General features: G+C 43.0%; 1 protein-coding gene across 1 annotated transcript in view; it reads left to right on the forward strand.

Annotated features, from left to right (window-relative positions):
• Window positions 1-14,760, forward strand: part of ddx10 (DEAD (Asp-Glu-Ala-Asp) box polypeptide 10) — a 250,565-nt gene that overhangs the window by 140,669 nt on the left and 95,136 nt on the right. Inside the window, exon 15 of the mRNA XM_073043661.1 lies at window positions 3,570-3,731. Coding sequence (XP_072899762.1) covers window positions 3,570-3,731 — 162 coding nt within the window. The remainder of the gene's footprint in view (window positions 1-3,569; window positions 3,732-14,760) is intronic.

The raw sequence follows: 14,760 nt of genomic DNA on the forward strand, positions 1-14,760 counted from the left end.
AGGAAGGGGGAAGATGCCAGAATAGACAGGTGGGGGAGGGGGGAGGAGGAGGGGACCCAGAGAGAGGGGATCCATAGAGAGGTGACAGACAGGTGTGAAGAGTTAAGAGGCCAGAGCGGAAAATAGAAGAAGAAGGGAGGGGGAGGGAAATTTTCTTTAATCTCCTTCTCCCAAGGCACTGAAGTGCATCCAAATCAAATCAAATCAAGTTTTATTATCATTCAGGCCATACATAGATATAGCTGAACGAGATAGTGTTCCTCTGGGCAAAGGTGCAAAGCAATCAAAATAGCAAGCAAACATTCAAAAAGAGTGAGCAACAAATTTAAAGAAGCATATTCACTCGGGAAAAACGTACGTGTGTGTGTGTGTGTATGCATATATAAATATAGTGTGTGTGTGCGCGCGCACATATGCGTGTGTGTCTCAGTGTTTAGAGCGAGGGTGCATCCACAAGGTCTTATATTTTGCCTTCTGCTGGAAGATGGTGTTGGTTATGCTCAGAGCAAAGAGTAAGTAGCCTCATGCAATTTTCATTCACCTTGCCAATACCATGCCTCCCTAGCACTCCACTCGGTATCCTGTTGTTCTGTCCCACCCTAGTGCTGAAGTCCCCAAGCAAAAGGATCTTATCATTCTTAGGGATCCAACAAAGAGCTTCTTCCAGTGTCTGATAAAAACATTCCTTGGCCTCATTCTCAGATGGCAAAGTTGGCGCATAGGCACTGAGAAACGTGGCATAACATTTCTTTGCCGAGGGATATGGAGGGTTATTAGTCTTTCAGTAATGGAGTACCAGTGTCCCACCCACTCTACCTGCCTTCACTGTTGGTGATGAAAAGCTGTCAGTAGGGCCATCTTTCAAATATCTGGGGAGCATTCTCTCTGAGGATAGCGGCATTGACGATGACATCCAGAGCCGCATTAAACAGGCATCAGCTGCCTTTGGGAGACTTTGGCGTAGAGTCTTTCAGAACAGGAGCCTTCATCCCTCCACAAAGGTCGCTGTATACCAAGCGGTCTGTGTCACCACCCTCCTTTATGGCTGTGAAGCTTGGGTAACCTACAGCCGTCACATCAAGTCCTTGGAGCGCTTCCACATAAGCTGCCTCCCGCGCATCCAGGGAATTACCTGGCATGAGCGGGTTCCTCACACTGAAATACTTGTAAAGACCAACTGCAGAAGAATTGAGGCCATGATCACCCAGCGTCAGTTACAGTGGCTGGGGCATGTGATAAGGATGCCCCCATGTCAGCTACCCCACAGAGTGTTATACGGCCAGTTACATTACGGTTGACGCTCAGCTGGAGTGCCGAAGAAGCCCTATAAGGATCAGATGAAGAGTGCTTTAAGGAAGTGCAAGATCAGACCCGAGGACCTGGAGGATGTTGCTGCTGACCGTATCACTTGGCGACAGCTGTGTAGGGACGGGGTTTGTATTCTGGAGATGGAAAGAACAACCAGAAGACAGCAGAAGGGAGCCAGGAGAAATGCAGCCATGGTTGCCATCACTACCACCACTACCACATACACATGTCCCACCTGCAATAGAGCTTGTGGGTCCAGGATAGGACTGTGTAGTCATCAAAGATCTCACCGTTAAAGGAGTGGACATCGTCATCAGATTTAGATGGACAACCGAAGAGAAGTATGTGTGCGTGTATGTATATATATGCATGCATGTGTGAGTGTATGTATGCACAAGGTTCCACACAGTAGGCTTATTCAGAAAGTCAGAAGGCATGGGATCCAGGGAAGTTTGGCCAGGTGGATTCAGAATTGGCTTGCCTGCAGAAGGCAGAGGGTCGTGGTGGAGGGAGTACATTCAGATTGGAGGGTTGTGACTAGTGGTGTCCCACAAGGATCTGTTCTGGGATCTCTACTTTTCGTGATTTTTATTAACGACCCGGATGTGGGGGTAGAAGGGTGGGTAGGCAAGTTTGCAGACGACTTAAAGGTTGGCGGTGTTGTAGGTAGTGTAGAGGATTGTCGAAGATTGCAGAGAGACATTGATAGGATGCAGAAGTGGGCTGAGAAGTGGCAGATGGAGTTCAACCCGGAGAAGTGTGAGGTGGTAGACTTTGGAAGGACAAACTCCAAGACAGAGTACAAAGTAAATGACAGGATACTTGGTAGTGTGGAGGAGCAGAGGGATCTGGGGGTACATGTCCACAGATCCCTGAAAGTTGCCTCACAGGTAGATAGGGTAGTTCAGAAAGCTTATGGGGTGTTAGCTTTCATAAATCGAGGGATAGAGTTTAAGAGACGCGATGTAATGATGCAGCTCTATAAAACTCTAGTTAGACCACACTTGGAGTACTGTGTCCAGTTCTGGTCGTCTCACTAGGAAGGATGTGGAAGCATTGGAAAGGGTACAGAGGAGATTTACCAGGATGCTGCCTGACTTAGAGAGTATGGATTATGATCAGAGATTAAGGGAGCTAGGGCTTTACTCTTTGGAGAGGAGGAGGATGAGAGGAGACATGATAGAGGTGTACAAGATATTAAGAAGAATAGATAGAGTGGATAGCCAGCGCCTCTTCCCCAGGGCACCACTGCTCAGTACAAGAGGACGTGGCTTTAAGGTAAGGGGAGGAAAGTTCAAGGGGGATATTAGAGGAAGGTTTTTCACTCAGAGAGTTGTTGATGCGTGGAATGCACTGCCTGAGTCAGTGGTGGAGGCAGATACACTAGTGAAGAGACTACTAGACAGGTATATGGAGGAATTTAAGGTGGCGGGGTTATATGGGAGGCAGGGTTTGAGGGTTGGCACAACATTGTGGGCCGAAGGGCCTGTAATGTGCTGTACTATTCTATGTTCTATATATGGGGGTCTAACTGATGACTGGTCTTTGAAGATGCCTTCAGTTGTAGGAGGTGTGTACCTGTGATGGACCGGCCAGAATCTGTAACCGTGTGGCTCTTTCAATCCAGTGTCTTGGTGTCTCCATACCAGACAGTGATTCAACCAGTCAGAGTGCTCTCTATGTGCTGGAAGAGTTGATATTAAATACTTAAGAACATACCTAACTGTGAAACATTGATTCCCCAAATTAAAGAATTCCTTTCTCTAATTTATGCCTCATTTTCTTGATTACATTTAGGAATGTTTTCAAAGAATTTATTACTCGGATTAACTTTTTTTGGGCAGTTCAATTTATTCTGGAGGCTTAGTGCTTTTAAATTGGGGTTTTCATTGTATGTTAGCAGTAGTTATTAAGTTACAATGATATTAAATTTAAAATTACTCTCTAACATAAAGCTGTTGTTTTAATTTTTGTTAGGAATTTCTTACATAATGTTCTTAAATATTTTAAAGCCCTGATTCTTGATTTTAACAATGAGCTAAAACTTAACTGCTTACATTGGTCTTTGAATTTAGGCAACTAATTAATGTATACATCTGAATTTATTATGCTAATTTTGTTATTTTTTTAAATGCAAATTGAAGGTAGTGTTTACAATTTTGTTTTTATGATGCTGTTTTATGTTTGAAAAGTAATCAAATTTAATTCAGCACCAGTTTGTTCTTCCTGCCATTCACAGTTGTCCACTTTTTATACTGTAGGTGGTTCAGCAGTGGCCACCCATGCAAAAAAGCAAAGTGGAGAATATCACAGACGATGATGATGCAGGGGGAATAAATATGGAGATGGCGAAAGAGAGGCTTCGTAAGGAGGATAAATATGACAAAGAAGAGTACAGAAAAAAAATAAAAGAAAAACACAGGGTAAGTGGTATTCTGTAACCTGAGAAATTGACATTTATACTAATATGACTTTTTTGTTGAGGGAAGTGTGAATGAGGAGGAACTGGACTTTATATTATCCTTCACCCCATTGAGAAAGAAGTTGTCCAGCTTCTTCATGCTCTCTACTAGAGATCCAAGAAAATCAACCATCTTCTGTCTTTCTTTTTCCTGCAGTTTTTCATTTCCTCTCATCAACTTGCCATAGGTGTTTGCTGCATACTGATCCTGTTGTGTTATAAACGTACATTGAAGCAATCATCTCCGAACAAATGAATTGTTAAAGAATGATGTTGAACATCCTTAACTTCAGTTAGACGTTTACAATATTTAGCATGGGACACTACTACAGCACAGTACAGGCACTTCGGCCCACAATGTTGTGCCATCCTTTTAACCTACTCTAAGATCCATCTAAATCTTCCCTCCCACATTGCCCACTATTTTTCTTTTATCTACAATATATGCCTATCTAAGTGTTTCTTAAATGTCCTTAATATAACTCTCTACCACTATCCTGGTAGTGGGTTCCACACACCTATCACTCAATGTTAAAGGAACTACCTTTGATATCCCCCCTATACTTTCCTACAATCACCTTAAAATTATGCCCTGTCGTATTAGACCAAGTCGCCACCTATCCACTTTGTTCATGCCTCGTCATCTTTTATGCCTCTGTTAATTCACCATTCATCCTTCTTCGCTCCAAAGACAAAAACCCCAGCTCACTCAGTCATCCCTCCTTAAGATATGCTTGCCAATCCAGGTAGCATCCTTGCAAATCTCTGCACCTTCTCTAAAGCTTCCTATAGGTCAGTACCAGACCTGAACTTAATACTCCATGTGTGGTCCGACATTACATCTTGAACGTTATCTCCCTAATAATAAAGGCCAACACAACATAACCTCCCTATCAACTTGTGTGTCAACTTCATGGAGTCTATGGACATGGACCCCCAAGATTCCTCTGTTCTTCTACTTTTCATTACTTGTGATGATTTCAACAAATAATGTGTGTGTGCCTTTAGTTCCCTGTGTTCCATTACACTCCTAGTGCCTTACCATATATAGTACAAATCCTAAGTGATTTGACTCTCCAAAACGCATCACCCACACTTACCTATATTGAATCCATTGGCCACTCTTTGCCCCACTTCCCTAACTGATTAAGGTCCACCTGTCATCTACAATAATCTGTGATGAAACAGCAGCCATTGCAAAGAGTGGTAGAGCAGACATAAGGAGCTAATTGTGGCTTTCTCTTAGTTCTGTGTCTTTTCTTCACATTGGTGCTCGACACAATGTGAGATTTTGTAAATAGGCTTCTTTTCAAAAAAGATCAAAATGAAAGTTCCAAATATATTTTACTAAACTTAACCTCGTTATATAGCCATTGGGTTTCAGATTTAAAATTAAATGATTCGCAGTTAGGGATAAAACTAGAAGAGAAGATTTATCTTCTAATGTAGAGAATGCATAAAAATCTTTTGATGATTCATTTTGAAGCTTGAAATTTTTTCATACTTGACCTGTTTCTCAATAGAATAGGGAGGAATAATTTATGGTGGTGTAATTGATTCTGTGTTTTCATCTGTACCTAAATTGTGTGAACCTAAGCATTGATAGAAAGTTATTGCATGTTCTCCAAATTTTGAAATGACTGCATTGAAAACTTAGCCAGGGAATAAAGTAAATATCTAGCAGATCTTAAATAAAAAAAATAGTAGGATGACTTGATTTAAAAATGAATATAGCTAAATATTGAAAAGATAACTGAGCAAGGTGTTTGAATATAGTTTTTGACAGTGAAATTTGTAATTACTTGTTTTCCTCTTTAAAGTGTGGAAAATGAAGTTGATTCCACTGCAGTGTTGGAATAGAAAATTCAATGTTTGATTACTATTAGTGTGCCACATAGAATACATAAATTACACTTGATGGGTGACCTAGACGGATTTTAATTTTTAAGTATTCAATTCTGGTTTCCCTTATTCTTAGTCTAGAACATTTAGTTAGCAACTTATAATTGCTATTCTTGCATAACTTTACATAAATTATCACATCATGTTTCTGCTTTTCTTACAGCAGTGCTGCTCCTAAATATGAATGACCTGATGATTTTATTTTATTTACTCGCTTGGTCTTGCTGATTTAAGCTTGTCCTTCAGCACTGTATGACCACTCATTTTCTACTCCGTTACCCTGTTTGCACCAAAACAGTGCATCAACATTTTATACAAAAACAGGTTCTGTTTTAGAAAGCAAGCTTTTGTCTAGTGCATTTCACCATCTCAATAAGCCATTAGAATAAGGTAGACTTCTTGCACAAGGTCTCCATTTCTGACAATGTAACATTGTCTTGTTCCTGGACTGAAGTGCTACCTTGAATAAGTGTCTAATTCTCTGGGGTAGTTTGAACCTAGCTGAGTTACAACTAGTTTATTTTTTCCTCCTTATCCAAAAAAAATAATACTGGTATTTTGAAAGTGGCGGTGAATATCATCATCAATATCTGCTTTTGCCACGAACTAGCTTTTGAGATATGGGGAATGGTCCATGTTTTTTATGGTCCTGCCACAATCTTCTGGAGTGTCTACTGATTCCAGTGCTCCCAATATAGAGTTAGCACCCCTGTGATCACATGGATCTCAAAGACATTATCCCTAATGTGCAGGTAAAGAGCAGAGTCTGGGGTTAGCAAGGATAAAATGGGATTAGTTTATAAATAGTGTAAATGGGTGTTCGATGCTTTAGCTAGGACTCAGGAAACATGACTATGATAAACATACAGATTAGGAGCAGGAATAGGCACTCAGCCCGATGGGCCTGTTCTGCCATTTATTAAGATCATGCATAATCAAACTGTAACCATAACTCCACATTTGGCCTACCCATAGTGACTTTATAACCCCTTGCTTATCAAGAATCTATGTGTCTGCCTTAAAACTTTCAAACCTGTTTTTATTTAAGCCTGTTATCATCTAACTTTGAAACTTGTTACTTGTTACACACACCTGTTAGGTTGCATTCTCCAGATTCCTTATGAGGTAACTGTAGCCTTCAGCCAGGAGCAAATATTATCAGGTGGTTCCCAACCTTCACAGAGTGTTTTGACTCTTAACCATGACACTCTCCAGTTTGTGGGCTGGCAGTGGTGGCCAAATCACTGCCCATCTGCTCCTGGCTTCCAGCCTCCCTCCTCTCGTCTACTCCAAATCCAACAAGAGGCTCGTTCTGCCTCTTTCCCCCATCCTACGAGCTGCTTGCTTTTTGCTCCTTTCGTTCAGGCCCAGAGCTGACAACAACTGCCATGCTGATTTGGCTGGGAAACCTCTGCAGCCGATCTCCACAGGGAACAACCATGCCTGCCATCCCTTGTCTTTGCACTCCTGCACTAAGGGCTGGTACTTCAAGGCCTTTCTCTAGTGGGCCTCTTCCCATCCATCCTCCCACGGCACCATCAGCTCAACCAGAATTATTTTCTGGTCTTCAGTTGACCACAATACAATGTCCGGGTGGAGGGTTGTGTGCACCACCTCCGGGAACTGCAGCCTCCTTCCCACATCGACCCTCATTTCCCAGGACCTGGCCATTAGCAGCAGATTTGGCTTTGGTTGTTTGGTTACGAAAGTCTGGCTCCCCCTTTGATGAAGGTGATGGCATTCCTCAAATCTGTGCCAGCCGTCCTCTTCTTGCATGTCTCTTGCTCTAGTGTGTCAGCAAGAGCCAGCAGCACCTTATCATAGCACCGTCCTTGAATTAGAGCTGTTTTACACCCGGATAGTATATGAGCCAGTGCTCCTTTTGACCACAAAGCTTACAGTTCAGGTCCTCTCTTATCCCCCATGTGTACAGATGTAATGGCGAAGGAAGGGTGTCATACACGGATCACAAGAGGAAGGAAATATGAAAGCATTCCAGTCTCCATAACTCTGCCCATGAGATCTTGTGCTTGGGCTGATCCCATTTTGTCCGGGCACCCTGGGACACTTGTTCCCCTGCCTTTGACATCTGCTTCTCTTCCTCATGGATCCGTACTTCTGCCTGTACCATGTCACATCTGTTCCTTATGCTTGCGTTTCCCCACTGCTGGAAGTGAACTGAGCCGAGGCCTTGCCGCCCGACGCAGGGGTTGCCGATGATATCTCGCAGCTTCAGAGAACACGTTGCCTGCTCTACTGCTGTATTGGCAACGCCTGCTCGCTTTACTAGGTCATCATTGGAATTGCTCAAGCTTAATAAGGCTCTGCATTTAGCCACCTTGAATTCCTCCACAACAGAAGACAGGGAAGCTGCAGCTACCCAGATCGAATATAGAGGCCCACTGAGGAGAAGCCAGGGGGAACTCCTAACCGTCTCTGCAGGTGCTTGTTGGTTTTCCTCTCGATACCTTCTACGGCGGTCATGGGGAACTCTCTGTGAAGAGCCAGAGAAGCCTGGGCAGAAGGCCATATTGGTACAGCCAGGTCTTGAATTTACCGGAAAGTCCGGTTTTGTCGATCTTCTTCAGCCATTTGTCTGTCTGCTTCACAGCATTAGTGACATTGCCCCATCTGTCAGTGACTCATTAAACCACTTCCCCAAGCATTTTATCAGGTTATCTTTGATGGAAGGGATGACTTCACCCTGAACTTGGAGGCTAAACTTGCTAGTTACTTTGCCCTTTCTGATCACCATACACCTAGACTTCTTGGCCTTGCAGGACATACTCGCCCAAGTGGTTACATTGTCTGGGGTTTCCAATACCCATCTTGCTTGGACATGTGACACAGTTGTTATAGAGATGTCGTCCATGAACCCTCGTAGAGCCAGCTGGACAATGCCCGACTCCAGCGTCAGGCCGCGGGTTACATCTTCTGCTGCTGATATTAGGAGGTTCACTCCCATAATAAATAGGGTGGGGGAGATGGTGCACCCTTTCAGAATCCCCTTCTAGAAGTTGTGAAATGGGCTGATGTAAATCTGCGTTTGAATCCTCCTATGTAGCTGGTGATCATGTCTCGAATAGCCACTGGGATGTAGTAGTGGTCAATTCCTTCTTCATGTGGAGTAGACCCGTAGGCGTTCACAAGGTCTAACCAGACAACTGTTAGGTCGTCTTTTTTCTGCTTGGCCTCACGGATCAAATGGCTAATCATTGAGGTGTGTTCCAGACGCCCCAAAAAGCCTGGAATGCCGCCTCTTTGGATGGACGTGTTGATATAGTGGTTCTGTGTCATGTAAGAAGTGAATCATCTTGCAAGCACAGAAAAGAAAATCTTATATTCCACATCCAGGAGAGAAATTGTCCTAAACTGGGCAATTCTGGAAGAATCCTCTTCCTTTGGAATAAAGTATCCCTCTGCCAATTTCCAACTTGATGGAATAGTACCTTTGTCCCAGATCTTTCTCATGACCTTCCACAGTCTCTGAACAAGTTATGGGCATTTCTTATACACCTTATAAGGTATGCCACTTGGGCCTGGGGCAGCTGATGCTATAGCTTTCCGGATGATGTCCTGGATTTCCTGCAATGTAGGCTCCTTCACATTCAGCTCAATTGATGGTTTTTCCGGTCTACACACAGCCGGATTGGTTCCTAGTCCCTGACCCCTCCATGGATTGCTGTATGTGACCCACAGGAACTCCTCTACCTCTGACTTCGAGCTGGATAGTAAACCAGATTTTTGTTGGCTGAGAAGAGCCCTGGTGAAGCTGAATGGATCGCTCACAAACTGCGCTCACCTTTTCTCTTTCTTCCTTCTTTGCTTTTGAAGATGTTCCACCCTCCGGAGTTTACACAGCTGTTCCCACAGCATGCTGGTTAAGTCCTTGATACCTTCTTTTTCGGCCGGTGAGCTGGTTTTAAATCTCTTTTGAGCATCTTTAATTCGCCTCTCAAGTGACGAACCTCCCTTTCCCTCCTATTTGGTTGCCGCGGTAACTTGGGCTGACTTCTCCGCTGCATTAGGCCAAATCGTTCCTTAGCTAGGTTGTACGCTATGGCTGTGAGTGAGTCGAGCTTTCTGTGTACTGGACCTGCTAAGGCAACTTCCAGGATGCCGTCTGGATCATCACCGAACTGCATCCAGGCGACGTTGTCTGCCGATCTAGGCCATTTGATCCTGTCTCTCCTTGACGAATGGATTGGGGTAGCTGAGAGCGAACTCACTTGGTATGTCGTTTGGTGCTGAGGCGACTCAAGTGCGGAGAGATCTTCAGCTCTGTGGGGTGCTTCCTGGCTGACATTCTCCTTCGTCGCAGCGGATACTAAGTCTGTGCGCTGCACTTGGGTCACCATTGATCCACATCTAGACCTGCTCTGGTGTATCTTGAGCCCTCTGATGTTTTTGCAGACTTTCCCGCAATGACACCTTACTGTGAATTCTTCTCCAATCAGTATTGTTTGCTTTAGCTTCCTCGTAGTCGTGTTTCCTGTCCTGGCTGTTGCCCGTATGACTATCCCGTTGAGTCTCTCATCCTCCCCCACTCTCGGGAGACTCTGGGGGTATTGCTCTTCGTGTTCAATAGTAACTTGAGTGGTGCCCTCTTGTGAGTGCTGCCCACGAGATTGCTAGCCTTGTGAGCCCACACCAGTCTTTCCTGGAGGTCAGCTGTCTCTCCAGCATCACCGACCTTCCTCGGTTGCCATCCAGTCTTTCCTGGAAGCCACTGGTAAAAACCAGAGATTACTTGTTACATACACCTGTTAGGGTGCATTCTCCAGATACCTTATGAAGTAACTGTAGCCTTCAGCCAGGAGCAAATGTTATCAGGTGGTTCCCAACCTTCACAGAGTGTTTCGACCCTTAACCATGACACTCTCCAGTTGGTGGGTCGGCAGTGGTGGCCAAATCACTGATCCTGGCTTCCAGCTTCCCTCCTCTTGCCTACTCCAAATCCAACAAGAGGCTCGTTCTCCCTCTTCCCCTCTTGACTTTACTGTCTAAGAGAATGTCTGTTGCTGGTAATAATGAAGAGGGCCTCTGGGAATCCCATTTCAAGGCTGTTGGCCACGGTTCATTGAGTACAGGCTTCACATCTGCCTTTGGTGGGATTAATTATTTTTAATGTTTTAATTGTTCAGTTTTGTTTCAATTATTTTACAATATCTCTAATTATTGTAGAGATTTCAAAACAGCAGGAGGTGACAACGGGCTATTACGATAGTAAGGATTGAGTCTGAGGATCTATTGACGAATTTCTACTGATAGATTGTTCTTCTTTCCAGTACATCTGCAGCTCCAAAGACTGGGGCTTCATTCCTCCTGTCGGAGGTTCATGCCGATGTAGGGGGAGCACGGAGAATGAGAAAGTGACACTAATTAGAATGAACACAAGATGAACCATTTTTTATGTAAATTCTTTATTCCAGCAACATTTCACATTCTTTCTCTTTTTGTCTAGTATCTGCATTGATCTCTTTGTGAGAACATATGCAAGTATTCAATAACAGTGATGATATCTTCCACTTTCACAAGCCATTACCGCTTCAGACCTTAATAAATTACCGTCTTTCCATTCTTGTTGGGTAGAATCATGCTCCATTTAGCCTGCTGCTCTCATTCATCTATGTGGTAGCTTTCTTTGTAAAATTTTCCAAATTCACTAGAAGGAGAGCAAACCAATAACAGCATCCTCTCCCAGGCCAACACCCTCAGTATTGAGGCCTTAGTTGCATTCAGTCCACTAGATTGGACAAACCACATAATTTGTGTTCACAGTACCTGACTCCAGAAAGTTATGAGCTTTCTCATGGAAGAAGTCTACAAGTTAGATAAAATGATTCAAGGCTGTGCTTAAAGCCTCCTTGAAGCACAATATCCCTAGTAACTCCTGCAAAAATATGCCTCATGACTGCTCAAATTGGGGATGGAGTTTTCTGAATGGTATTGAGAACCAGAACAAGCACATTGGGAGCACGCACAAGTGGAAGGAGTCAAATACCCACTCAGTGCTGTCCTGAAGAAAGGCCTCAGCTTGGAACATCGACTTTGTTCATTTCTGTGGATGCTGCCTGATCTGCTGAGTTCCTCCATCATTTTGTGTGTGCTGCTTTGGATTTCCAGCATCTGCAGAATTTCTTGTGTTTTACCCACTCACCTGCCTTCTCAAGCACCACCTGTTCCACCTGTGGAAGAGTCAGTGGTTCCCACATCTCCTTATTAGCCACCTCAAAACAACAAACTCTGTGCAAGTTAGTCATCCTCGTCCAGGAAGGATTTATTAAAAAGAAGAGTTCTCCGAAGGTGTGTCTCTCAAAACCCAGGAAGCCTTTGTTTTGCAGCCGTCCTACAAGCCGATCAGGCTCAAGAGGGTACCTCTAGGTGAACTGGAGACATAGGAACTGTTAAGTTATTGAAGTAATTAAAATTATGAAGAATTGTTTAAGATAAACAATTAAAGCCCACTAAATTACTAGTAATTAATTAAAGCAAATATTCAGTGAAATAAAGAAATGTAAATAAAGCTGAAGGTTGCTAACGCCATGATGCAGAGGTGGGTGGAGTTACAGGGAAAAGAGGCATGTTGGTTGCTGGATAAAGGAGTTGTCTTATAAGGACTTGTAACAGCTCAATGGTAGGTCAAAAGGCAAGAAATTTGACTAAAAACGTCACTAAAAGCACCTTTTCTGAGGTAAATTTTGCTGAATTATCGCTGCAAACAGTGAGGGGGCGAGCGATAGTGAGGTGAGTTTGGGGATTGAGCCGGGAGGGTGTGCTGCAGCATCGATGCAGATGGAGTGGGCTATTCGAAGAGGAGAGGTCAGGGCAGTGGAGCTCCAATGCCCGTACAACTAGCATGGATGCAAGCTGGGATTGCTCTGGGCACTGTGCTGATTTGAAGAGGTTTAGAGCAGCTTCGGGCTGGACGGTGAAATCTGGGCTTGGAGCGATTCACTAGGCAGCGTGGTCTAGGTGCTGAGTACTTCGTAGCAGCTGGGTCCTACTGCGAGGCATGATCCACTGTTTTGATGCCGGCCCAGATAGACTGAAAAGACAGGATGTTGGAATCTGAGACAAGAGCCGATTTTGCTCGCTCTCCGCGATGGAGTCTCTGGAGACTGTCCTGGCTGCTGTGCTCTGTGCCTGTTAAGATGATGGGCTAACAAGTGAGACTTTGGGCTAACTCCAGGCTGCTCCTGGGTTCGGATCTGAGGATTCAATTTTGGTTTGGAATGCTGTTGCTCACATCAATTGTTTACATCATTTGTGTTTTTTTTTGCCCTTTCTCTTGCTTATCAGGTGTTGATCTTTTATTTTTAATTCTGTCTTTAATTGGGTTCTTTTGGATTTCTTGCTCTGTGGCTCTCATGGTTGTATAATTTATACATTCTTTGATAATAAATGTACTTTGAACCTTTGAATGTTGTAAGTGCATTGTGCCTATACTTTTTGGGGTTTGGAAATGTGGCCAGTCCCCTGGCTCAGTAAGTTATGAAATGCCTCGAGACTCATTGGTGAATATAGTGATGGAATGAGAGTTCACATGTACTTGCAAATGACCCCAAAGTTGTTCTAGATTTATGGTGCCAAAGTCTGGAATGTCCTATGCATGCATTGCAGTCTGCTGTTGTTCCTTTACATCAGCATGATCCATCCCATTTTATAGCTGTTTGCATAGAGATTTTAAAATCAATGCAATAACCTGATTGTGAAATTCTCTATCTTGCATTCAGATTTCTCCATGGTGTTAGCTTTTCCTGTCTTTTACGAGTCCGTGCTATTTCAATCCTTTCCTCCCGTGCTTTCTGTATTTCTATGTTATTAGTAGTGTCTTCAGATATTGCAGCCAAGCTCTGAGATTCATTTCCTGAACCACTCCATCTATCCTCCTTTGTAATGTTTCTGAAAGGTTACTTAGATTCTGTCTACATGTCCTAAAACTGTTTTACTCGGGTAAGGTTCGGTGGTTGCCATGTGGATTAGTTGACCATCTTTTACCATGCTAAAAGTGCAAGTTTTTGAGAACATAAGAAACAGAGCAGGAGGAAAACATTCTGCCTCCCGTGCTTGTCCTGCCATTCAGCTTGATTATTGCTGATCCTTTACTTATTTGGCACTGTCTTGTTAAAACTCTATAATACCTCCCCCCACCCCGTCTCTTAGTAACCAAAAAAAAACAATCTGTCACAAATATACTTAGTAACTAAGTATTCACATCCCTCTAAGTTTGAGAATCTTGAGAATGTTTCACTGCCATGGATGGATGTGTCTAATGATCTTCTGTTTTCACTCCGGAAGAGCAACCCTTTTATTTGAGGATCCATTATGCAGTTTTTTCTTTGTCAATTCCTCTAAGAATTTTGTGGTCACCTCTCATTCTTCTAAATCGGAGGGTACAGATCCAGCTCACCTAATACCTCCTGATAGGGCAGATTGAACATTCCAGGAATCATTGTCCTGAAACTTTTGTTCACACCATCTATCGCATCTTCTCGTTAGTCAAGGGAGCTTGGCAAGTAAAGGAATTTCATTTGTCTGGTCAATTTAAGGTCAATTGTTGTATTTTTCTTTGTCCTGGCTAATATGCAAATTTAATTCAATTTAAAAGCAGCAGAGAGACTGATAAATTGAACCACTGCAAAATTTAGGTTTGTTTTATATTGAAATTTTGCACAGATGCAACTTTCTTTTCCATCTTCAGACGTGTGATAATTCAGTGTTACAACTGTGAACCTGTCATAATCATTGTTACTATTCACATTTCTATGTGTAAAAGTTAAGAAACTCTTTAGGCACTTGGGTCTTATCTGTTGACTTCAAAAATCAAGGAAAATTATTCTTTGTTCTAACAAGGAGAAACTATTTAACTTTGCACTAGGAAGAAAAATAAATTTGAAGATGAATCAATAAAATATATCGAAATACCATTTGTTTGAAAATAATCTGAGAATAGAACAGTTTTTCTTTAGGCATTATCCTTAAGAAAATAACAATTTGAGTAATTACTTTAAAAAAAACACTAAATCAATTTCTTCTTGAAATTGATACCACTGTATTTGACCCACATGATTGTAGGGCAAAATTTA

The sequence above is a fragment of the Hemitrygon akajei genome, chromosome 4 (genome assembly GCF_048418815.1).
Source record: "Hemitrygon akajei chromosome 4, sHemAka1.3, whole genome shotgun sequence".
NCBI lineage: Eukaryota > Metazoa > Chordata > Chondrichthyes > Myliobatiformes > Dasyatidae > Hemitrygon > Hemitrygon akajei.